Genomic DNA, 24,196 nt, shown 5'->3' on the forward strand with positions numbered 1-24,196 from the left:
TTTACATTAAAAGAATTTTACACAAAGATTTCACTTTTCTGTACCAGAGCGGTATTACAGCAGGTAGGGCACTTGTCTTGCACTCGGCCAGTGTCTGATTCCCCGCATCCCACGTGGTCCCCTGGGCCTGCCAGGAGTGATTTCTGAGCACAGAGCCAGGAGAAAGCCTTGAGCACTGCCAGGTGTGGCTCTCCCCGGAAAAGTCTTAGTTTCCCCCCCTTGTTTCCGGCTGCCTGCACTTTATACAGTTCATGATCTCAGGTTCTTCGAAAGGCCTCAGTTTTGTCATCAGCTTCAGAATTAAGTTCCGTAAATGTAGTCCCTTGTCAATAAAAAATGAAATTGTCTATAAATTTCAGTGGTGACGGTTCTGTGCCTTTGCCTGTCATGAGTCTCACACAGCGACAGTTTTCCTTTTCTTGGCTCCTGTTTGCTTAGGGGACGGAGCTGGGTCTGCAGCTCTTTTCTGGGAGTTTCCTGAGTGTCCTTCTTTCTTTCTGTCAGCTCCTTCGGGATGACACGCTTGAGACGGTTCCGTCTACAGAACAACAGCAGAGCGCAGTGTTAGAGACCCCTACATGGCAGTGCCCGTGGGAGGGATGGCCTGGCGTCTGAGCGGTCCCCCTGCTGCCCCCCAGGACAGTTCCCCACCTGCAGGGCAGCGTGTGCCACAGAATCTGATACTCCGCAGGGTGGGAAACCCTAGAGGAAAAGGGGTTCGGACTCTGAAGGCTGGAGTGAGGCTTTGTTTGGGGGGTTCCAGATTCAGGTTCCAGCACCACATGGGACCCCCCAAGCATCGGGGTGCAGCACCCCCAAAATCAGAAATAAAGGTCCATCCTAAGTTCCGCCTGCAGAAAACAAAGGTATACTCTTTTTCCCGTTCCCTAGAATCGAAGGAAACAGACACAGTTTCAGCTGGGTCTAGGGAGGCAATGAGAGACAGACAAGCATTCCAAGGCTTCAAATATCACTGTTTGGGTTTTGCAGTGCCAGAGATCAAACCCGGGCTTCCGAGTTACTTTGTTTTTGTTTTGGGCTTTTTGGGTCACACCTGGCGATTCACAAGGGTTACTCCTGGCTCTCAGGAATGACTCCTTGCGATGCTCAAGGGACCATATGGGATGCCAGGGATCAAACCCAGGCTGGCTGCATGCAAAGCAAACACTCTCCACTGTGCCATCACTCCAGACCCTCGGGCTTCTTGTAAGGCAAGTGCTGGACCTCTCGACCACATCCCCGGTAACATTTTTTTGAATATGCAGAAATTAGAAGGCGGTCATTTACCCGGAGACAGTTCTGCGTCGGCTTCTTTACTTGCATGGTGACTGCATGGGCCGCGTTCTTGAGCAGATGAGCTTTTGGTCCGGTTTTCAAATATGAAATGGTAGCGTATGCCGTGAAACTATAATCTTCCCTGAAGGAAAGAAAGACCAACAGAAAGTGTTGAGGGATTATAGAGAAAAGTGGAGATTCATTTTAAAAATTCACTTCGTGGTTACTTTTAGCGTTCTAAGAAACCTCTCTCGCAGACTTCTATTGCCAGAGAAAGTAGTTTTCTGCCGTGTGTTAGTACACAGTGGCCAAGCTGGAGTTGATTCCACTTTTTTTTTTTTTTTTTTTGCTTTGTGGGTCACACCCAGTGATGCTCAGGGGTTCCTCCTGGCTCTGCACTCAGGAATTACTCACTCAGGGGGTGCTCAGGGGACCATATGGGATGCTGGGAATCGAACCTGGGTCAGCTGCGTGTAAGGCAAACACTCTACCCGCTGTACTATAGCTCCAGCCCCCGAGGATTCCATTTCTGACGGCTGGGGGGTCCGGGGACGGGCAGGGGGGGGCGGGGGGGCTGGCCCATACCTGAGGTACTGCTGGAGAAGGCCGTGGACGACCACTTTCTCCATGTCTTCCCGCGGGAGTGTGGGAGGGGCCACTCCCGCCACCCGGAGCTTGGGCGGCCCCTTCCCCGACCAGGCGTCCAGCAGCTTGAGGGGCGTGAGCCGCTCGTTCAGCCCCTCGGCCTGCTGCAGGATCTTGATGAGGTCTCTGCAGTACTCGGTGATGTCCTTCTTTTCAAAGGCTGCAACCAGAGAGGGGAGGGGGAGGGGCTCATCTGGCCGCTCACGTTGGCCAGAACCCAGGTCCCTACTTGCACCTACATGCCCGCTGCTCAGCGAGCTCCAGAATAAAACGGAGGGAGTCCCCAAGGGTCCCTGGACGATGACAGACGGGAACACCCTGGTGCTCTGAGGGTGGCAGCGTGACCAAGTAAGTCGCCAGCAGCAGGTGCTCAGCTCAGCTCTGCAGCTGGGTGCCCAGCTGCACCTGCCCCAAGACTGGCCCTGGGCGAGCCAGGCTGCCCCTCGCAGAATCTAACGTGCTTGCTGGGCACCACTGCAGAAACTCCTCTGGCCTCCTGGGTACTGGGAGAGACTGTCCCACATGGACACCCCCACACACACACACACACTTTATTTCCGGGAGTCCCGCTCCGAGTTCTAGAATCACATCAGTGTAAGAGCACTGATAAGCACTGAACGAGTTTCCCTGGCTGAAAAGCGAAAACTACAGCATCCCTGGATCTCAAGAGGCGGAAATAGGCTGGCTCGTACCAGGTCACTCGAGATTCACCACTCACTTGGCATCAAATCTCACTCCCCAGCGAATGAGTGGCAGAAAGCAGAAGTGAGTGGGCCAGAGCGGTGCAACTGGGGGTAGGGTCTGTGCCCTGCAGGTGCTTGACCCAGGTTCGATCCCCTGCACCCCATATGGTCCCCTAGCCCCCACCTGGAATGATTCAGGAGCCACAGATCCAGGAATAAGCCCTGATCACTGCTGAATATGGCCCCCACACAGCAACGAATACCGTATTTCTAGTCAGAGGACCCGACTGTTTCCTGTCTTACGTTCCCCATGCCCGCCGTATGGGGGCAGCCAGCCTTCGTGAACGTGCCTCTCCTCTGTGCTAAGTCCCTGCTCAAAGTGGCCAACAGGTTCTCAGATGTGAAGAAACACACCAACAATCCAAAGACAACAGAAACAGCACCGTGCTCTTCACCTCAAGCCCTCCATCCCAGCCTCTGCAGTTCCTCCCTCTGCCCATCCCTTCCCCCGCGCTGGCAGTGATAGGAACAGCAGCGAGGGGCACTTCGTGGCCCACTCCCCCTCACATAAGGCTGTTCCCCAGTCTCTGGTCCGTGGGGAAACCGAGGCCTGGCTATATAGGGACCGTGTGAGAAGCCGCACCCCACGGGAGCCAGCACTGTTTTCCTCATTACCCACTTGGCCACCAGCTCCAGCTGTCCGTCCCCATTGCCACCACCCTGGTCCCTTTGACTGCTGAATCTGAGTCACGCCTTGCTTAATCTTTGTTGTTTGGGGGTCATGCCCGACGGTGTCAGGGCTGACACTGCACTCGGGTCACTCCCGGCGGACTCAGGGCACCAGAGGGGATGCCGCATGCAGGACAAGCACCCTCCAGGTTGTGCGATGGCTTAAATGGCCCCTGCTTACGCTTGCGAGTCCCTTCGGGGGTCCCGTCCTAAAGTGCGTGCCACAGGGAACTCACCAGTGTCCTTACAGCAGTTGTCGCACATCCTGTCGCATTCCTCGGAGTCCCACACCTCGTCGAAGTGCTGCGCGATCAGTGCGCGGCGACACCTGCGAAGAGACCCTTCAGCGGGCACCTGAGTCCCACCTGCTTGCCGTGACAGTCCCGCCTCTGGCGCATCACACACCCAGGGCCGGGGGTGAGGGTTGCAGTGTGCAGCCCTGAGCACTGAGCCCTGAATACCCTGAGGCACCAAGTAGTGCCAGGCTGCTGGGCCTAAGCTGCAACCCGAGGGCCATGCACTGCGGGAGAGACGCATGTGGGCTCCCCGGGTCCCACCCCTGCGCCCACAGAGTAGAAATGCACACGGATGGCACTTCCAGCTCTCCCGGCTAGGGAGACAGCGGGGAGGGATGGTGGTGCTCTGGGGTCCCCACTGGGGTCCAGCACCGAAGCCGGAGGGCTAGTCGGGACACCCGTTCAAGGCAGAGCCCTGGCCCATGCTCCCGTGACCAGCCTTCCGGCCAGCTGCTCTGACCGGCGTTAGACAGGCTGGCACTTGGCGCCACACGCGCGTCTTTGGCCCCTGGCAGTGAGGGCGCGGACAGGCGGCAGGGGCTCAGGGTCAGCCGGGGCTTACCTGCTCACGTCCTGGCAGTAGGACACCATCTCGTAGAGCTTCTGCTGGCCCACGTTCTCCATGACCACCATGGAGCTGATGCGGAAGATGTCTCCGAAGCCGTAGTAGAGGATGCAGTCGGCCTTGAGGTCGTCGCGGCCTGCGGGGAGACAAGTCTGGAAATTGCTCGAACGGTTCTTGAGAAATTTCAATGCAGGCAAAAAAAAAAAAAAGACTGTATTTAAGCTTGAAGCTCAAGAGCAGGGCTGAAGCAACAGCACAGCAGGTAGGGCGTTTGCCTTGCATTCCTCTGCCCCTCTCGGAGAGCCCGGCAAGCTACGGAGAGTATCCCGCCCACACCACACAGCAGAGCCTGGCAAGCTCCCCATGGAGTATTGGATATGCCAAACACAGTAACAACAAGTCTCACAATGGAGATGTTACTGGGGCTAGCTCAAGCAAATCCATGAACAGGAGGACAGTGCTACAGTGCTATTTAAGCTTAAAGTAACATTTAAGATCTATCATCTCCATATTTCTGACAGAAGGTAAACTTGTAACAGCCGTCTTCAAAAAGGAAAACAAGTGAGACTTAGCACACACCCACTCACTGCACCCATGGGCTGAATGGCTCCTGGGTGAGATACAACAAGCTTCACTCACTTTCGTCTATGAAACCTTGCTTGGATCATTTTTAGCCCATTACTCATAACAAGCAATATAAAATGAATTATTCTGGTTCTGCCTTGGGAGTGGGGTTTGGGGTTCAGGATGGAAATATCAGGATATGGTGGTGGAAGGGTGTAATGGCGGTGGGATTGGTGTTCGAATATTAGATGTAATCAAACATTGTGAACAACTTTCTAAAAACAAAATTAAATTTAAAAAAAGAAAGAGTTGTTCACAGTAATTGATGGCAATCGATGTCTCAATACCAATCCCACCACCACTGCACCTTCCCAACACCATGCCCCTAATATTTTCATCCTTTTTTTTCAAATTGATTATCAAATTTCATCAAATTTATCAAACTTATCAAACTTCATCCTTTCATCAAATTTATTTTGCGTTTTCCCACCACCACCACCCAGGCCTGCCCCACAGGCAGATGCTAACTGATTTGTTTTGCATAGTTTGTCATGAATAGTTGGAGTTTGGGTCTTGTGTGCTAATATACATATACATATGTACAAGAAAAAAAAATCACATGTTCGTAGTTTATTTTGTCCTTAAGGTTATGTATTGGTCCTTTCATTGCATTGAATTCTAAGTAATCTGTATCACCGTATCACTATCATCATCCCGTTGTTTGTCGATTTACTCGAGCGGGCGCCAGTAACGTCTCTATTCCTCCCAGCCCTGAGATTTTAGCAGCCTCTTCTTACTCATCTTTTCCCAATGACTGGAGGCTCCTTTAGGGTCAGGGGAATGAGACCTGTAGTCGTTACTGATTTTAGCATATCAAATACGCCACGGGTAGCTTGCCAGGCTCTGCCCGTGCAGGTGAGATGCTCTCAGTAGCTTGCTGGGCTCTCCAAGAGGCATATATTTATATATTTCTATTATTTGTTGCCTACTGTCTGAACCCCATCAAATATGGTGTAGTCATTATGGAAAATGGGTTTCCGACCATGTGGTCCGGAAAGCAACTTGGAGGATGGCGGCGGTTGGGTAGTGGAGGTCGGCTGCCAGGACTGGGTCCCTTGGGGCAGAAAGGGCTCTCACCCACCCCCCTCTGGGGTGCCCCAAGTGAAAGCAGCCTGGCGGAGTAATCTATCTTAAAAAAAAAAAAAAAAACGAAAAAGAAAAACCTGTGCGCAGATGTGAATCACACGTACCTGCGCGGCCACTTTCCTGGTAGTAATTCTCCATGGATTTGCTCATTGAGTGGTGAATGACGAACCTCACATCTGGCTTATCAATCCCCATACCAAACGCCACAGTTGCCACGACCACCTAAGACATGTGAACATTTTACGTGGGTTTTCGTGTTTTGGGTATTTTTTTTTGGGGGGGGGGCATTTGGGGTCACACCCGGCGATGCTTAGGGGTTACCTGGCTCTGCACTCAGGAATTACTCGGGGGACTCTATGGGATGCGGGGGGTCGAACCCAGGTCAATCCCGTGCAAGGCAAACGCCTTACCCACTGTGCTATCGCTCCAGCCCCTTACATGTTAATTTGAGTTAAAAGCTTTCTTTATTTGGAGGCTGGCGGGCCCCCAAGCAGCGCTGAAGAGGCCCTGAGTCCTCACTCGCGAATCTGGGCCAAACGGGCCGGCGGTTCAATGTAAGGCCCGGGATGCTGCATGGAAGATGGAAGATGATCCAGGTTCTGCTGACGCTCGGGGGACCGACCCAGGCTGGGCCCATGCAGGCACCAGCAGCCGCCCACAGCTCTGCACTAGCTCCCGGCCCCTCATGGCAATGCCCTGAAGGTGAACTGGACTCATAGGGGAGAGACACACTTCACCTTGACCTCGTTGGCGGCCCATCTTTTGTGAACCCGGGTTTTGTCTTCAGGCTCCATGTTGGCATGGTAGGCTCCGGCCCGGACCCCCAACTTCTGCAAATTCATTGTGACCTGCTCGGAGTCTTTCTGGGAAAAGCAATACACGATGCCTGTGGAGAGACACGCTGTCAGAAGGGCGTTCCTGGGAGGCATTTGCCACACACGGCAAAGCCTCGGGAAAGGGCTGCAGGTGCCCGGGATCTGGGGAGTTTCAGCCTGATGCCCAGCTTGCTACAGAGCAGGGAAGAGTCCCGAGCTGCCGGCCTCTGCCCGCCCCGCAGGACCGGAAAGTGGGCTGAGGGAAGGGGCCTCTGCCCACAGGAAGCAAACTGGCTCTGCTCTCAGTGCTCGCTGGGGCCGCGGGCAGCTCCAGGAGCGCAGATGGCTGTGGCCTGTCTCTATCCGACCCTGGACCCTTCACACCGGGCACCGTGCCCACCCGTGACGTCTGCCATGCAAACTTCACTGCAGCAGTGCTCGTCCCGTCATTAGTCACAGGAAGTGCATACCCAGGGATAGGCCCATCGGTGCAGTGCGCCCTTGACGGGGGCTGACTTTAAGCTCGTCTGAGATGACTGACATTCACGGTGCCACAGGACCCACACTCTCTTCTAGACTCGCGTGACCAGTCCGTCCCCTCAGAGCACGGAGCGACTGACCGCCCCACGTGTTGGACATCTCTGGTGCCCGTGGCCCCTCTGCATCACTGCATCACCACTGGGATTCGCTGCCGGGCTCCCGGGCTCCCGCGAGGCGGGGCGCTGCAATTACCTGACTGTCCTTTGTATCTGCCGTTGATGAGCTTGACCACATCCTCGATGAAATCTTCCGCGCTGGAGGGTTTCTGCCGAACCTGCAGGGAAGCGGCCGTGATGGAGCCAACTCAGGTCCAAACCCCCGTCCCTGCCAGGCACGCACGCGCGAATCGGCCTCCCCCCAGGGACCAGGCCCCTCTGCCCGAGACGGACAGTTTAGTCCCTCGGAGGTGAAGAGGTAGAGAAAAAGTGAGTAGCTGGTACACAGCCGTTTCCCGGAAGCTGCCTCTCTAAAAGCAAGACGCGGGGACAGAAGCAACCAGTCAGGACAACTCAGCAAACTCTGGCCTGTTCGCAAGAGGCCCAAAGGGAAAAAGGAAGAAGCTGCCGGGTTGTGTCTGCGAGACCCGGAGACCCTTTCCAGGCCGGGGGCTCACGCGGCACCTCACGGGCTGGTGGCGGCAAAGCCTCACGGCGCACTGAGCCTGTGCGACCAAGCAGCCGGGACCGAGAGAGGTTGGAGGATGCTCCGAGTCGCCCTTGCCACTCGCGCCTGGGGAAACGTGTGGGAAGGGGTCCGGGTGGGGGGTCCCTGCGCTGGATGCCCGCTCCGAGGACTTCCCGCTCCTCCCCCCCGCCACGGCTGCCCTCACCCCCAGCACCCACCACGGTCTCCATCCCCGCCTCCCTCTCACAAGAGCTGGACAGTGGCCGTGAGAGGACACGCACCTCGTAGAAGAGGTTTGGCCGGTTGAAAGACGCCGTGAAAGTGAGGCAGTGCTCCACGCACAGGATTTTCTGGGCGTCCTTGAGGACGTGGTTGGTGGCCGTGGCCGTCAGCCCGATGAGCGTGGTGTCGGGGAACTGCCGCTTTAAGATGCCCAGGGCCTTGTAATCTGGAAGAGACACACAGCTGCCCGCCTGGCCTATCCTCCTGATGGGCACCATCTAGGCGGCTGTCAGCGGACACTGTCCGCCTGTCCAGCTGCAGCTGCTGCTCGGCCGATGGGGACAGGCCAACCCAGGACCCCTTGATCTGGTTCCTCAGAAACACAGCCCCAGGACACAGGTGGGCCCCCAACATCTGCTGCACACCCCACGGCAACCTCCCCCCAACTGGGTGTTCGCATCCATTGCGGCTGACAGGACAGAGACGCCACAAACCCCACGGTCCCGGGCCCTCCCACCCCCCGGCCTCATGTCCCGCCCCCCATGCCACCAGATGCCCCACCCAGACGGTCTCTCCCTGAGCACATGGGCTCTTCAGAGCAAAGTGGCTTGTCGCTAGGGCAGATGCAAACAGGAAAACACAGAGAAGCAAGTGGTAGGGACGAGACGGGCCATCGAGTCAAAGAGGGGGTCTTCAGGACTCAGGGATCCTAGGAAGGGGAGACAGACCCCATGGACAGAGGAAACACCCACACCTACCCCAGAGGGCAGGTGCCACGCTCGGGGGTCTCGGGGTAACTCCGCAAGCGGGAGCCAGATTCCCCGAGTGACACCCACTGGGCGCTGGACAGAGCAGGAGCTGCGGACCTGACCGTGCCAGTGCTGGCCGGCTGCTCCCTCGGTCTGAACAGCAGTAACGGCCCCAGCAGTCGCTGAGGGGAAAGGGCTGGTGTGACAAGGACAGAGAAAACACGGGGCCGCAGAGAGGCAGGAGGGGACGAGCAGGGGACGGATGACCGTCGGCGCCTGATTACCAACTGGCACTTGGGCTGGCGGAAGAGCAAAGCTGAGAGCATTGGCCTAAGAGCACTGGTCTGAGAGTTCTGGACTGAGCAAAGTGGGGGGTGGGGTTCTGGGGGTTCCATCCCAGAGTGACGGAGCCCAACGTGATCTCTCGAGTTAGCAAGAAGCACAGGGCCCGAGAGACACCAAGGGGCCAAGGCGCTTGCTTTGCATGGGGCTGACCTGATATGATCCCCGGCACCCCCTAAGTGCCCCCCATACACCCAGGATGGTGGGTCCCAGCACTGGCACCACCTTCTGGGATCCCCAGGCCTTGGAGGGTGACCCTGCATGGTCACGACAACAGGAAGGGCCGGGGACTCAAAAGTGAGAGGGGACGGGGCTCAGTGAGGGCTCAGCAGGCTGTCGTCCATCTGGACTGGGAGGGGACACTCTGGCCTTCATGTAGTGTCTACGTCGCCCCTTCTCACTCTTCCCTGCTGAACCCCTGGTGGTGATGGGTGCAAGACACAGCTGCCAGGAATGTATGCCACAGAGACAAAGGCCCAGGGCCAATGGGCTCTCTGCTCTAGCAAGGGTCCGTTTTCTTTTTGTTTGTTTGTTTTGCTTTTTGGGTCACACCCGGCGATGCACAGGCTTACTCCTGGCTCATGCACTAAGGAATTACTCCCGGCGGTGCTCAGGGGACCATATGGGATGCTGGAAATCGAACCCGGATCGGCCACGTGCAAGGCAAATGCCCTCCCCGCTGTGCTATGGCTCCAGCCCCCAAGGGTCCACTTTCTGCCTCCAGACTCTGTGTTTCTATAGGTCCAAAGAGGAAATGTTTAGCTTGCCTGGAGCGGAGGGGAGCCAGAGAAACTCATCTATCCACCCACGGAGGAAGAGAAGGAACCAACAGAGCATGAAAATTCATCTTTGCGTCAAAGAGTTTTCTGGAAAGAGCTCCATGTAAATATATGTGTAGGTATAATATATTCGGGTTGCTGTTTTGTCAGATGTCTTTTTTTTGTTATTCTATTTCAAATTCCATTTTTCTATGGAACATGCAAGTGTTTTGTTTTTTTTGTTTTTTTGTTTTGTTTTGTTTTGCTTTTTGGGTCACACCCGGCGATGCACAGGGGTTCCTCCTGGCTCTTCACTCAGGAATTATTCCTGGCAGTGCTCAGGGGACCATATGGGATGCTGGGAATCAAACCCCGATCGGCCACATGCAAGGCAAACACCCTACCCGCTGTGCTATCACTCCAGCCCCCAAGTGTCCTTTCTCGACTGTTCTTCCACTCAGCACCCTGCTTACCTCCATGACCGATTCTCAGCGTGTGGCCGCCGAGCCTTCTGACTTCGCAGATCACCACTGGCCTGGGGATAGCGGCCCCGCCTTCCGGTTCCACAGACCCCACTCAGCTCGGGGAAATGGGCTCCCCACGTACCGGGCCTGAAGTCGTGTCCCCACTGGCTGCAGCAGTGCACCTCGTCCACGGCGACGCGGCGGAACCTCCGGGCCTCGTAGGCCTTCTCCAGCCGCGACATGAACATCTTGCTCATGGCGATCTTCTCTGGCGTCACGTAAATCAGCTTGAGCTGGGAGTTTTTGTTCACCATTTCAGCGTGGACCCACTTCACGTGTTCCTGATGGGAGGAAGAGACAGGAGGGCCGTGGCCTCGGCTGGGTGGGTCAGGAGACTCAGCCCCGAGGCCCCGGGCCTCTCTGCAGGGGCCGAGAGTCTAAGGCCTCCGGGTGAGTCACTCCCATTCAATCTCGGAGCAGAGAGGGCCACGCTCCGGAGAAAAGACAGACACAGGGTGGTCTCCCATCTGCAGGGAGAAAGCGGCATAGAGAGGGGGCTGGGCAAATGCCCAAAGACCAGAGAAATAAAGAACATGAGCACTGGACTTCAGTAAGGAGCATGGGGGGTCGGGGTTGGGGTCGCTCTGGAGAAGGCTGTGCTGGAAGGGGGTAAAGCCATACGCATGGAAACACATCAGTACCAAAAGGGGAGATCGGGGGAGAGAGGAAGGGAGGAAGGGAGGGAGAGAGAGAGAGAGAGAGAGAGAGAGAGAGAGAGAGAGAGAGAGAGAAGGAAAGTGCCTGCCAGAGAGGCAAGTTGGTGCTGGGAAACGTACATAGGTGGAAGGATGGGTACTGGAACACTACATGACTGAAACCAAATTATGGGCAGCTTTGTAATGCTCTACCTCACAGTGATTCCATTAAAAAAAAAAAAAAAGAAAGAAAAGGAAGGAACTTAATAGGCTGAAAAGTATTTATGTAAAGAAACCTTGTAAAGGGGACTGATTCTTAAAAAAATAAATTTTCAAAAAATGGTCTATGCCTGAAACAATTCTACAAGTCATGATGTCTTCATAAAAAACAAACAAAAAACAGAAACAAAAGGGGAAAACAAAGGAAAAGAAAAGATGTCGCTTAACAGTTTTGTAAAGCCCAGAGCCTAAAAGGAAAAAAAAAAAAAAGGTGCCTGCCATGGAGGGAAACTGAGGATGGTGGCAAGAAGCGGGCGCTGGAGCAAGGATTGGTACTGGAACACCAATCGGGAGTGTATAAATTCAATTTAAAAGACAAAGGAAGGAAAAAGGAAAGGGCTGAGACTCTGATAAGCTTAGACTCTGTGGGGGAAGCACCTCAGTTATTCCCTAGAAGTTCAAAACGTGAGCAAACAAGGGCTGAGCTCTAATAGTACAGCAGGTTGGTCGTCTTCCTTGCGTCTGATACAAGACGTTGCAAAGGCTATATATATGTTACCAAGTCTAGACATCAACAATATAAAGAACCGTGAGAAAGAAACTCCTGGACTTGCGGGTAGGTACTAGGCAGGCATTCATGGCGAAGTCGCTGCAAGGCGATGTTTAGATTCCTTGATGACTTGTACGTATCAGGGAACTACCCGGTCCACAAACCTGCCAGGCTTCCGGACCAACGGAAACTTCTCACAGCCACCATCAAACGGGTCGGTAGACACTCCCTGTGGAGTGCAGAGGTCACCTGTGGGCGTCATGGCTGCACGGTCCAGCTCTGGGCTCTGAGTGTGACGACCCTCTGAGATGTGTGTCTGGGTCAAGTATGGCAGACACTTTGTCCTGGGACACTGCAATGTGAGTTCTGTCTCAGGTTCACACTGCAGAAACTACTGGACTCCTCGCGAGGCTTTGCAACCACTTAAAGACACAGAAAACTCCACACTAGAGCAATAGTACAGTGGGCTAAGGCTTTTGCCTTGGACTTGGCCAACTGGGGTTTGATCCCAGTATCCCATATGGTCCCCCGAGCACCATAGCCAGGAGTCATCCCTGAGTGCAGAGCCAGGAAGAACCTGAGCATCACCGGGTGTGATCCCAAAGCAAAAACAAGCAAACATGAAAGGTAGAGAAACTCTTCTCAGCTCCTCAGCCAGGGAAAGGTGGGCTGGGGACAGGGACAGGCTGAGGAGCCCAGTCTGTGCTCTCAGCAGAATCGCTCGCTGCCTGTCCGCAAGTTTAGAAGTCACTGGACGGTAGCTGAGGCTCACCTCAAATGTGTTCAAATGCGTTCTTTTAGCTTGCATGAAATCTTTCATGTGTGCAGAGAGTGGTCTCAGCATGGTGGTGGCTGGTCCTGGAGGTCTTCGGCTGGGTGTTCCTTCGCGGGGCCCCTTGTAGGGGAGCGGGTTGAGCTTTCCTCCCCGCCCCGACCAGGGCTCTGGCAGTCGAAGACCTCCAGGACCAGCCACCACCATGCTGAGACCACTCTCCGCACACATGAAGGTACTGGCAGAGGGACAAAGCCACGCGGGTTCCGGGGCCGAGACCTCCAAGCCTACTCGGATTGGAGTCGAGCATCTTCCACCCAGATCCTCCAAATTCCAGTATAAAATTCAGATCCCAGAACCGCACGGCCGCATTTGTGGCCGTGTGACATCTTATCAGAACTTTTTTTTATGACATCTTATTGTCTCATTCCTACTTTGGACAAACTTGCAGGCTATCGAATGTAGCCTGCCCACAGGGCAGAGTCTGGCAAACTCCCCGTGGCGTACCCAATATGCCAAATACCAGTAACAATGATGGGTCTCATTCTCCTAAAGAGCCTTGAATATAATCTCAAGGCTAGGATGAAAGAGACGTTACTGGGGCCTGCTCGAGGCAATCAACGAATAACAGGATGATAAAATGAAAAAAATGAAAATCTTTCAAAAGCCACAGAAGCATACCTTTGAACTAGAGGCATTCAACATGGTAGCTGACACTCCTAACTGCTTTAAAACCATCAGTTGATCTTCCATAAGAGAGATCAGTGGGCAGATCACAAGTGTAAAACCTAAAGGAGAGAAGAGACAAAAACCAACTTTAGATTTCACACCACCACCCCTGTGAGTCTTGACCGTTTTTACTTCCATGCAAGCACCAATTCGGATTACTCGGAAAAGTGCCGCCTACTTTGTACACTCATTAATTAGAGGGTGATATGAATATATGATCAGGAACCTGAAAAAGCAAGTCATTTTAAGCAAAATTTTCAGTCCCGTTAGAATACACAGACGTTACCATTTTACTTTTCAGCTTACTTTCATTTTTTTAACGACCAGTATTGGGACCCTCAGTAAAATAATGTAAGTCAAGCCCAACGCTTTCCAGTTATATCACACACACACACACACACACACACACACACACACACTCTCTCTCTCTCTCTCTCTCTCTCTCTCTCTCTCTCTCTCTCTTTCTCTCTCTCTCTCTCACACACACATAAGCACACGTTTTTTCAAGTTTTCCAAAGAGGACACAGCAACCTGAAAATTAATAATAGTTATTCTTCAACTTGTCCACTAGATTAATTTATTTTGAAGTCAAGGAGCAGCTTCTTGACAAAATGAAGTCCTGATCCTATTTTCCCTTTCTCTTACAGGGAAATCACCTACAGCCACAGCAGAGATTCAAACGCTGTCTAATATTCTGGGTAAGAGCCACCCCCCCTTCCCACCCCCACCGCTGCCATGTAAGCCCATCTACTGGCCCAGCTTTAGAGACTCACGACTAGATCTCGATAGAGATCAACCAGCCACAAACATCTCTCAGCAACCCATTCCGTGGCCGAGAACTCTGAGGCGACCTTGGCGGGGTGCAGGCCAAGCTCCTGCCCTGCCTAAGCCCCGGCAGTCACACTCACACCCCAATAGCTGCTGCGTGTTGCCTCCGGCCAGACTCCTCCTGACTGAGCTCGCAGAGATGCCAAACTGCCAAGACTTGCAGGAACACGGGGGTTTCCTGGCTGAGATCTCTGGGTCTCCTCAGAGCGGGGGTGGGGAGCAGGCAACCTCCCCCCACTTCCCTGTACTTTGAGAAACTCCGGCAGACGCACCCATATTCCACCACTGCTGCCACACCAGCTCATTGCCCAGTTCCATATATCTGGATTTTCTGGAGCAACGTCTCCGAACTCTACAGTACTAACATCCCAGCAGTAACACACCAGACTGGATGGGAATAGGCTGTAGAAGCCAACTAAGCGCGACTCACAGAAACATCACCACAGAGGCTTAACTTGCAACAGCAGCTTAGTAAACCTCAGACAAGGACTTAAGTGTCCCCAAGGTGAAATATAACAATCGTCACAGATTTTGTTTTACTAAAAAGTATTTTTTGATGATTCCATTAGCCATTTAGTGGTGTGAGACCACTCTCCACACGCATGAAGGTACCAGCAGAGGAACAAAGGCATGCGGGTCCCGGGGCTGAGATCTCCAAGCCTGCTCGGATCGGGGCTGAGCATCCTCCACCCAGATCCTCCACCTACCAGTAGGCAGGGGTCACACCCACCAACTGGCCCCCTGGCGCCGTGTAATCCCATCAACGGCCAAGATCCAGAGACTACAAAACCCAGCTCCTGGAAGCGCGCAGCCGCGAGACATCTTATTATCTCATTCTTACTTTGGACAAACCGGCAGGCTATCGAATGTAGCCTGCCCACAGGGCAGAGTCTGGCAAACTCCCCGTGGCGTACCCAATATGCCAAATACCAGTAACAATGATGGGTCTCATTCTCCTAAAGCTGAAAGAGCCTTGAAAATGGCACTTTTTTAAAAATCTCAGGGCTAGGACGAAGGAGATGTTACTGGGGCCTGCTCGAGGCAATCGACGAACAACAGGATGGTCGTGATCGTGATTTAGTGGTAACAAGCAACAGAAAATAAATTATTTTGGGGCCTGCTGGAGGGGCAGGCTTGAGAGGTGGCCAGAAAAATGGGGGCAACGGTGGAAGGAAGGTGACACTAGCAGTGGGACTGGGGCTGGACTACTGAACGCCTGCAACAAATTATCAGGAATAAGTCTATAAATGACACTGTCTAAATCAAGTGGAATAAATTTTTTAAAAATTAAAATTAATTTTTAAAAAATCCTATGCAAGGGACTGGAGTGACAGTACAGTGTGTTGGGCATTTGCCTGACACACAGTCAATCCAGATTTAATCCCAGCACCACATACAGCTGGCAGCCAAGAAAGCAAAGCCAGGAGTCATTGCTGGGTGTGGTCACAAAAACAAAACAAAACAAAACAAAGCCTACCTGGAGCCTTACATTTCCAAAGCTGGTTCCTTCAGATAACCTTGGGCAGTGGGCTTTAAAAACATATTCTCTGGCTCAGACCTAATCTGGATTCTGCTCTTCACTCTCTTGTCAGTATTCTCGTCGTTACCCGCCAACACTGGGCTGCAACGATAGCACAGCGGGTAGGGCGTTTGCCTTGCACGCGGCCAACCCAGGTTCAATTTCTCCGTCCCTCTGGGAGAGCCTGGCAAGCTACCGAGAGTATCCCGCCCGAACGGCAGAGCCTGGCAAGCTCCCCAATATGCCAGACACAGTAACAAGTCTCACAATGGAGACGTTTACTAATGCCCACTGAGGAAACTGAAGAACAACGGGAGGACAGTGCTACAGTGCTACCCCCAACACTGGCCCCTTCTTGTTTACACTCAAACATGGTCAAGACTCTCCCATGTCTGACCAAAGTCTCCAGAACCAACTCGGGGCCCCTCTCTTCCCATGACTGTAACTCTTTCACACGGTGGCCACTGCCCGTCCACTTCCCAGCAAATCTCATGGCAGCTGGGGCGGAGGGACCCTCTGAGCTCTGTGGGCCTCGAGTGCACCCACGTGCTCCCTGGGGCCTGGCCAGCACCTGCGGCCACAGCTGACCCTCCAGAGAGAGACTAGGGTAGCCGAAACCTGTCCTCGTCACTTTTCCTTCCTCACGTATGCGGTTTCCTTGTTTCAGGGACCATGTCAAAGAATTACTTCAATCCCCCCCTTCAACTTAATATTCGTTCCCAGCTTAAATGAGCCCCTTAACTACTTATGTCAAGGGAAAGCAAACTGCAGTGGACATTACAGATGAGCACATGGCGACTGGTTTCTGAATGTAAGGGCATGGCACTTCAACAAATCATCAGGAACATCTTTGTAAACCACACTGTTTAAAATAAAATGGAAAATTTTTTTTTTAATTAAAAATTAATTTTAAGAAATCCTATGTAAGGGCCTGGAATGATGGCGCAGTGTGTCTGGGGCCTGGCACGCACCGTCGGCACACAAGGCGGGTAGCTGGTAGCATAAGCTCTTCCCTCCACCCGTGGGCATCACCAGGAAAACCTCCTTCCCCGACATGGTGGCATTGATGGTTTCGAGCTGCAGCAGCCGGAACTTCTGCAGCTTAAAGACGTCCTGCAGCACATCCTTCACTTTGCCGGACCACGGGAAATCTGGAAGGAGGAAAAGAAGTTCAGGGCGCCAGACCGTGCCGGGTTACACATGGGACACACGGGACAGGAGAGACCGCACTGACTTAGAGAAGACTGAGGGCAACGGGCATGGTTTTAGTTGGGACAGACACGAGCTTTTACTACACTAATGTTGAGCTGAGTTTAACTCACTAAGAGAAAGGAAAGGAGGAAGGGAAGGGAAGGGGAGGGGAGGGGAGGGGAAGGGAGGGGAGGGCAGGGGAGGGGAGGGGAGGGGAGGGGGGAGGAGGGGGAAGGAAGGGAGAGAGGGAGAAAGAAAGAAAGAAAGAAAGAAAGAAAGAGAGGAAAAAAAGAAAAAAGAAGGTAAAAAGAGAAAGAAAGAAAAAAGAAGGAAAGAAATGTAAAAAGAGAAAGAAAAGAAAAAAGGAAAGAAGACAGAAAGAAAGAAAGCAAGCAAGCAAGCAAGCAAGCAAGCAAGCATTTGCCAGGTGAGAGTGACCTAGAGAAAAGGTAACTCTGGGCCTGGTCTTCTGCTATTCAGTGACACCAGGGCCACACAGGACGGAGCAGGGGATGGGACCTGGGGCCTCTCGCATACATGCGAGTCCTGTGATCTATCAGGAGAGCTACTGCCCCAGCTCTTTCAGGGTTTAATTTTAACTACAACATTTGGTTACAAATAAATGTCTTCCCCCCCCCAAGCACGGACTAATGTTGCTCTTTAGGAAAAACTACTCAGAAAAAAAAAAAAAAAAGATGAATTCCAGCCCAATCCCAACAAGTCCCCATGCCCCTGTGAGGGAGCCTGAGAGAGGCCAGCACTGACCCCGCAGAAGGGCTGAGTCGCACAGGAACAGAGCAGCCAGGCTGAGAGCGGGACGCACCTTCCCTGTTCCAGGTGGCGGGCGCGGCGTCCCCACGGCTGCCCTCCCCGGCCTCGCTGGCCTCCAGGCACTGCTTTATCCTCCTGCTGAGGCTGCTTTTCCTCTGAAGAAGCTCCTGCTGCCTCTCCAGGAGCTCCTGAATCTGGATGTCCACCGCGTGCAGCTCACTGGTCACCGAGTCCAGCTCCTCGGTGAGGGCTGGGAGGACGGGAAAGGAGATGGTTAGTGAGCAGCTCACACCGATGCCATGTGTCCCCATGCCCTCTGGGCAGGCCTCGCCAGCTAACGCAAAAGGGCCTCCCAGACCCCTCCTCATCGGAATCTCCTCCCAGGTTCCTCAAGTGGCCCTACTATTCCTAAGAACACGGTCACGGGCCAGACCCCCTGGGACAGTGCGAGGTAGATGGGTCCTCCCAGGAGGGCAGACCCTGAGGCATCCTTCACAGTGTGTCCCAGCATCCTTGAGGAGTTCTAGAATGTCATTCGGGCGAGCTGGGATGAGAGCGGCAGAATCGCCTTCGAACTAGCCTGCCTAAACCGAAGAAAATCATGGGGACCAGGTCTGGGCCAATGCAACTTTGCTCTCCACCAAGAAAGACTCCTGTGGATCAGTACCAGGAGTTTTGCTCCATGGCTTAGAGGCCAGCCGGGCATTCTAGGGGAAAGGGCAGCTCAGATAGAGAAGGGAGCACCAAATACAGGGTGTTTGGAGGATACTCCCAGGAGGGGAGATGCATGTTGAAAGCAGACTATGGACCGAACATGATTGCCACTCAAATGCCTCTTTTGCAGACCATAACACCCAAAAGGAGAGAGAAAACAAAAGGGAATGCCCTGCCACAGCAGCAGGGTGGGATAGGGGGGATGGGGGTGGGAGGGATACTGGGATCCGTGATGGTGGAAAATGGGCACTGGTGGAGGGATGGGTATTTGATCATTGTATAATCAAAACCCAAGCACAAAAATTTGTAAGTCTACAACTGTACCTCATGGTGTTTCACTAATAAAAAATTTTAAAAAAAGAAAGACTCATGTGGAGGCTGGCGGGCACCTGCAGAGGGGGAGAGACAGCAGGTGGATGGCCTCGCTCACCTGTGGTACTGAGGAGCAAGGGGACAGGCAGCACTGAGTGATGACAAGCCCTCTTGACTTACAAACCAAGGTCACCACGCACTGTGGGGAAAGGACTCAGAGGGGAGAAGATGAGGTAGGCTGGGTTTGACTCAAGCGGGGAGGGCGCTTGCCTTGCATGGGGCCGACCTAGGTTCGAATCCCGGGACCCCATATGGTCTCCAGGGCCCACAAGGAGTTATCCCTGAGCACAGCGCCAGGAGTAGCTCCTGAGACGGCGGGTGTGGCCCCGAACAACAGCAGACAGCAGGAGGGGGACTGGGCCACTTTGGTGGTGCTGAAGGTGAAACCATGCGGTCCTTTTATTTTTCTCTTTTCTTCTTTTTGCTCTTTGAATGACACCTGGCGATGCTCAGGGCTTACTCCTGGCTCCAAACTCCTGGCAGTGCACAGGGGATCATATGGGGGTGCCAGGGATGGAACCTGGGAAGTCTGTGTGCAAGGCAAACGCCCTAGCCACCGTGCGATCGTGCCAGCCACTAATTTTGTACTATAAAAGCTAACACTCTTGTGACCAGGCCTCAGGAAGTGGGATCCCCAAAACCCCCAAAGAATAACAACAAAACTTAAATAATTCCAATAATAACCACTCTCCTTGATATCTATCCCAAGAACACACACACAAAAAAAATTGTATGTATGTACGTATATATACACACTTATATCTATTGCAACAATATTTACAATAATCAAGTTCTGGAGGGACTGGAGAGATAGCACAGCAGGTAGAGCATTTGCCTTGCACGCAGCCAACCCAGGTTCGATTCCCAGCATCCCATATGGTTCCCTGAGCACCGCCAGGAGTAACAACTGAGTGCAAAGCCAGGAGTAACCCCTGTGCATCGCCAGGTGTGACCCCAAAAACAAACAAACAAAAAAATCAAGTCCTGGACACACCCCAATTACAAATAAGTGAATAAGGAAATTCTGGACTAGGGCAGGGAGTGCCCACTCCACATAAGGAAGCCGCGGGGTCCACCCCAACACTGCACCATCCCACAGCTCCGCTAAGAGCAGAAACCCCTCAAAAAAAAAAAAAAACATTGTGATATATAAACACAATAAATGAAATACTACTCAGCTACGGGAAAAGATGAACTCTTTTTTGCTACGTGATGGCTAGAACTAGAGGGTTACGTGAAACAAGTCCAAAAAACGAAGACAGGGGCCGGAGAGATAGCACAGCAGGTAGGGCGTTTGCCTTGCACGCAGTCGACCCGGGTTCGACTCCTAGCATCCCATATGGTCTCCTGAGCACCACCAGGAGTAACTCCTGAATGCAGAGCCAGAAGTAACCCCTGTGCATCGACAGGTGTCACCCAAAAAGCAAAAAAAAAGAACAAACGAACGAACGAAAGAAAGAAAGAAAAGAACGAAAACAAATATAGGACAATGTCTTGCGGAATATAAAGCGACAGACCTGGGTAGGAGAGAGTGCGAGTTAACAGGGCACGTGCAGTGTAACTTTGTGCAGGAGGCCGGGGTTTCACCCCTTGTTTCACCACACGGTCCCCTAAGCAACACTGAGTTTCTTCCAAAAACAAAAAAAAGACGCCAAGCAACGAAAGAGATCGCGCCCAATGAAAGCAAACGCTACACGTTGCCAAGAGAACTGAGTTTAGGAGAGGGAAGAGAGGGGACTCAGGCCAGGGTGGAAGGACTGGACAGTTACTGTGAGGACAGGCAGTCAGGAACATCAGAGGCAGAAACGGCGGCACTTCTGCCAACCAGGTTACCTCAGCAACAAAACGGCACAGAACATCTTCAAGAATTCCATTTTTATTATGTACATTTTGCAATAAAAGTGGGAAGACATCATCTCTATTATCAGAACTTTTAAACAAATACATGAAATCATTTTTTCATTCGAATTTTTAAGCAATTAAAGCCCACAACCATACCGAAAAGGAGGAACAGAGTAAAAAAGGTATTTGGTATTCACCTCCCCTGCCCCCCGAAAGAACATGCAATTAGAACAGAATAAACTCCAAAACAGAACCATTCTCACTAACCTGAAACCGACGCCATTCTAACATTGAATTGGAAATCCAAATTTCTTTCTAAAAATAGAAAAAATCAGAGCAGCCTTTTAAAAATGCCGAAGATAATGCTCAATCAATGATGTCACGACTAAGCATGAAAAGGTTAGAAAAGCAGTTTATATACTTGGTGACTTTCAAAGTAGGACTACCAAGTTTTTCCCACACTAATTTTTATGGGGAGAGGGGAAGAGGGAATCTCTCAATTTCACAGAAATGCCCAAAGTCACACAGAGGAAATAGCAGGTACAATGTCAATTATACTTAATGAGCATCAGCTACTACAAAATGGGATGTTCACAAGAGCCACAAAACTTTGTGGGCCCAGGGTATGGTTCAAGTGATGGAGGACGTGATTCAAATGTGGAAAGCTGGGGCTGGAGCAATAGCACAGCGGGTAGGGGTTTGCCTTGCACGCGGCCGACCCGGGTTCGATTCCCAGCATCCCATACGGTCCCCTGAGCACTGCCGGGAGTGATTCCTGAGTGCAGAGCAAGGAGTAACCCATGTGGATTGCCAGGTGTGATCCAAAAAAACAAAAAAAAAAGTGTAAAGTCCTCATAAGCCCCTCACCAGTACCAACCTGCACCCCCAAAATCAATTTTTTTTTAGGTTGAATAGCTTTAACACCAAATAACTATGTGACTTTAGCCAAGCTACACGCCTTGTTCCTTTCAGCTTCTTGTCCTATCTGTAAAACCAGGAGAGGTCCTAGATGGGAGACTTCAAACATCGCAACAACATTCTGCAAAACATGACCATCTTTTAGAATTTCCACTGGCCTCCTGCTTTCGAGAGTCAGATTCGGGTTTAATCTTAAAGCCAAGAACTGATATCCTCGGGAGGGGTCAGGCTTCACAAGGTGAGACTGTGAAGTCAAAAAGGGCCTTAGACATGGTTGGTGTGAAGGGGCAAAGACAGGTGCAAGTGGAAGGACATCAGGCTTGCGGGCAGGAACTTCCCATCACCCCAAGTCCCCAGAAGCTCTGAGGACCACACTTCTGACCCCAATCTAGAATGTTCTCCCAAAACAGGTTCAGCATCAACTTAGCCTCCTGCAGACTAACTAGGGAGACTGTTACCCTGCCCAGGTAGAAATCTGAGGGCTGCAGTCACCGGGAAATATGGACAAGGGTTTTCTGAATTATTTATTTGCTTATTTTGTCTTGTGAAGGGATTTGGAAGCGCCACTACCAGCTAAAGGGCACTTTGATACTTGTATCTTCCCCTGTATCATGTCACTACTTTGAGGAAATGGGAATTCTGCTCTAGACTCCTGGGGGTCTCCAGCCGCAAGGCAGGGATTCAATCTCTCCAACTCTGTGTGCACATAACCTGGCCGAGTCTTATAAAGTCCAGGCTCAAGCTGCGGAGCCTGAAAGCAGATGGTCTCTGGTCCCTTAGGTGAGAATTCCATCTTTAACCATCCCCCCGACCCCCCCCCCCCCCATTGCATACAAGTCTTTTGAGTATGCCCCTTCAAACAAACAAACAAAAGCTCACAGGGCTGGAGGAGAAAGTTCAAGCCACTTGAGTGCAAATTCTGCAAGCAGGTTTGATTCCCCAAGGTCTGCTGGGAGGAGCACAGAGCCTGGAGTAGTCCCTAAGCTCTGCAGGCTGTACCCAACTCCCCCCCACAATGCACCCCCCCACACACACACCCCAAAACAAAAATTAAAGAGCTTCAAGGCTCTTCACCAAATGATGGGGCTTAATAGTAAAAGATCTCCCAACTTCAAATGTGTTCGGAAATTAGCGAGTGTCCTACACAAATACAAGCTGAAACCCACAGGGGAAATGCTGGGTCACAGCTACACAGCTAGGAACCGAGGTGCAAACATACACTTTGAAGGCTAAGTCACAAATACACACAGACACAGACACACACACACACACACACACACACACCAATTATAAAGAGGTGCAAATATACGCTGTGAAGGCTAAGTCTCACACACACACACACACACACACACATACACCAATTATACAGAGGTGCAAACATATGCTGTGAAGGCAGACACACACAAAGACACACATAAACACTCCACATACATACACACACCCCTAGTTACTGAAGTGCAAACACATGCTTTGAGGGCCAACTCACAAATACACACACACACACACACACACACACACAAACACCTATAGAGTTGCAAACACATGCTTTGAGGGCTAAGTCATAACCACACCTAGTTACAGAAGTGCACATACACACTTTTAAGGCTAAGACACAAACACAGACACACACACACCTAGTTATAGAATTGCAAACGCATGCTTTGAAGGCTAACACACACAGACACACACACACACCCATAGAAGTGCAAACACATGCTTTGAAGCTAAGGCACACACACACACACACACACACACACACACCCCTAGTTACAGAGGTGCAAGCACACGCTTTGAAGGCTAAGACACAAACACAGACGCACACACACCTAGTTATAGAGGTGCAAACACACATTCTGAAGTCTAAGTCACAAGCACAGACACACTCACACCTAGTTAGAGAACTGCAAACACATGCTTTGAAGGGTAACACACACAGAGACACACTCACACACACACCTAGTTATAGAAGTGCAAACACACGCTTTGAAGACTAAGGCGCGCACACACACACACACACACCCCTAGTTGCAGAGTTGCAAACACACCTTTGAAGGCTAAGACACACGCAGACACAACCTGCTTCTCCCTGCCCCTGAGCCCCGCAGGCCTCCGGGCCACTGCACGGGCGTGGGGCCCAATCCACGGACGTGGCCAGCCTCGGGCTTCGGTGACCCAGCCCCCTGCGTGGCAAAGGCTGGGCAAGGGGAAGGGGGGCGGCGGGGGGGGCGCTGGCAGGACCACGAGCCCCTCCAAGGCCGGGCACCGTCTCCCCGCGATCCACGCCGGGTGCAGAGAAGGGATGTCCAGTCGCCCCGCCTCTCCACCAGGGTCCCTTCGGAGGGAAGCACGTGTCCCGCCGGGGCCTAGGCACCAGCCCACCCTGCCGAGCTCCCCGACCCCCACCCCGAGCGCCGGGGTCCGGGCCCCTACGCACCGCCTCGCAGCCGCCCGGAGGACACAAACCTTCCCGCCAGGAGCCCGGCCCGGCCGTCCGACCCCCCGCAGCCTCCCTTCCGGGTCGGGCCGCTCCACCAATCACCGGCCGGCCGCCTCGCTGATTGGTCCGGGGGTGTGGCCGCCCGGCGCGTCACCGAACAAGGCCCCCGCCCATTGGCCGATACTGGGAGCGGGCTGGGCCAATGAGAGGCCGGCCTGCGCC

At 52.7% G+C, this 24,196-nt stretch overlaps 1 protein-coding gene across 1 annotated transcript; it reads right to left on the reverse strand.

Moving 5' to 3' along the window:
* Positions 1-84: 84 nt before the first annotated feature.
* Positions 85-24,005, reverse strand: RECQL (RecQ like helicase). The gene is made up of 15 exons (XM_056134626.1): positions 23,972-24,005; positions 20,887-20,934; positions 17,744-17,941; positions 16,701-16,880; positions 13,335-13,441; positions 10,560-10,758; positions 8,164-8,330; positions 7,451-7,532; positions 6,641-6,789; positions 6,008-6,125; positions 4,191-4,329; positions 3,569-3,660; positions 1,861-2,080; positions 1,288-1,417; positions 85-538 (listed from the first exon to the last, which is right to left on the reverse strand). Exons 2-15 carry the CDS (start codon positions 20,900-20,902, stop codon positions 395-397), a joined length of 1,941 nt encoding a protein of 646 aa, XP_055990601.1. The 5' UTR covers positions 20,903-20,934; positions 23,972-24,005; the 3' UTR covers positions 85-394.
* Positions 24,006-24,196: the final 191 nt, after the last annotated feature.

Source organism: Sorex fumeus, unplaced genomic scaffold (assembly GCF_029834395.1).
Source record: "Sorex fumeus unplaced genomic scaffold, SorFum_2.1 ptg000100l, whole genome shotgun sequence".
Lineage (NCBI taxonomy): Eukaryota > Metazoa > Chordata > Mammalia > Eulipotyphla > Soricidae > Sorex > Sorex fumeus.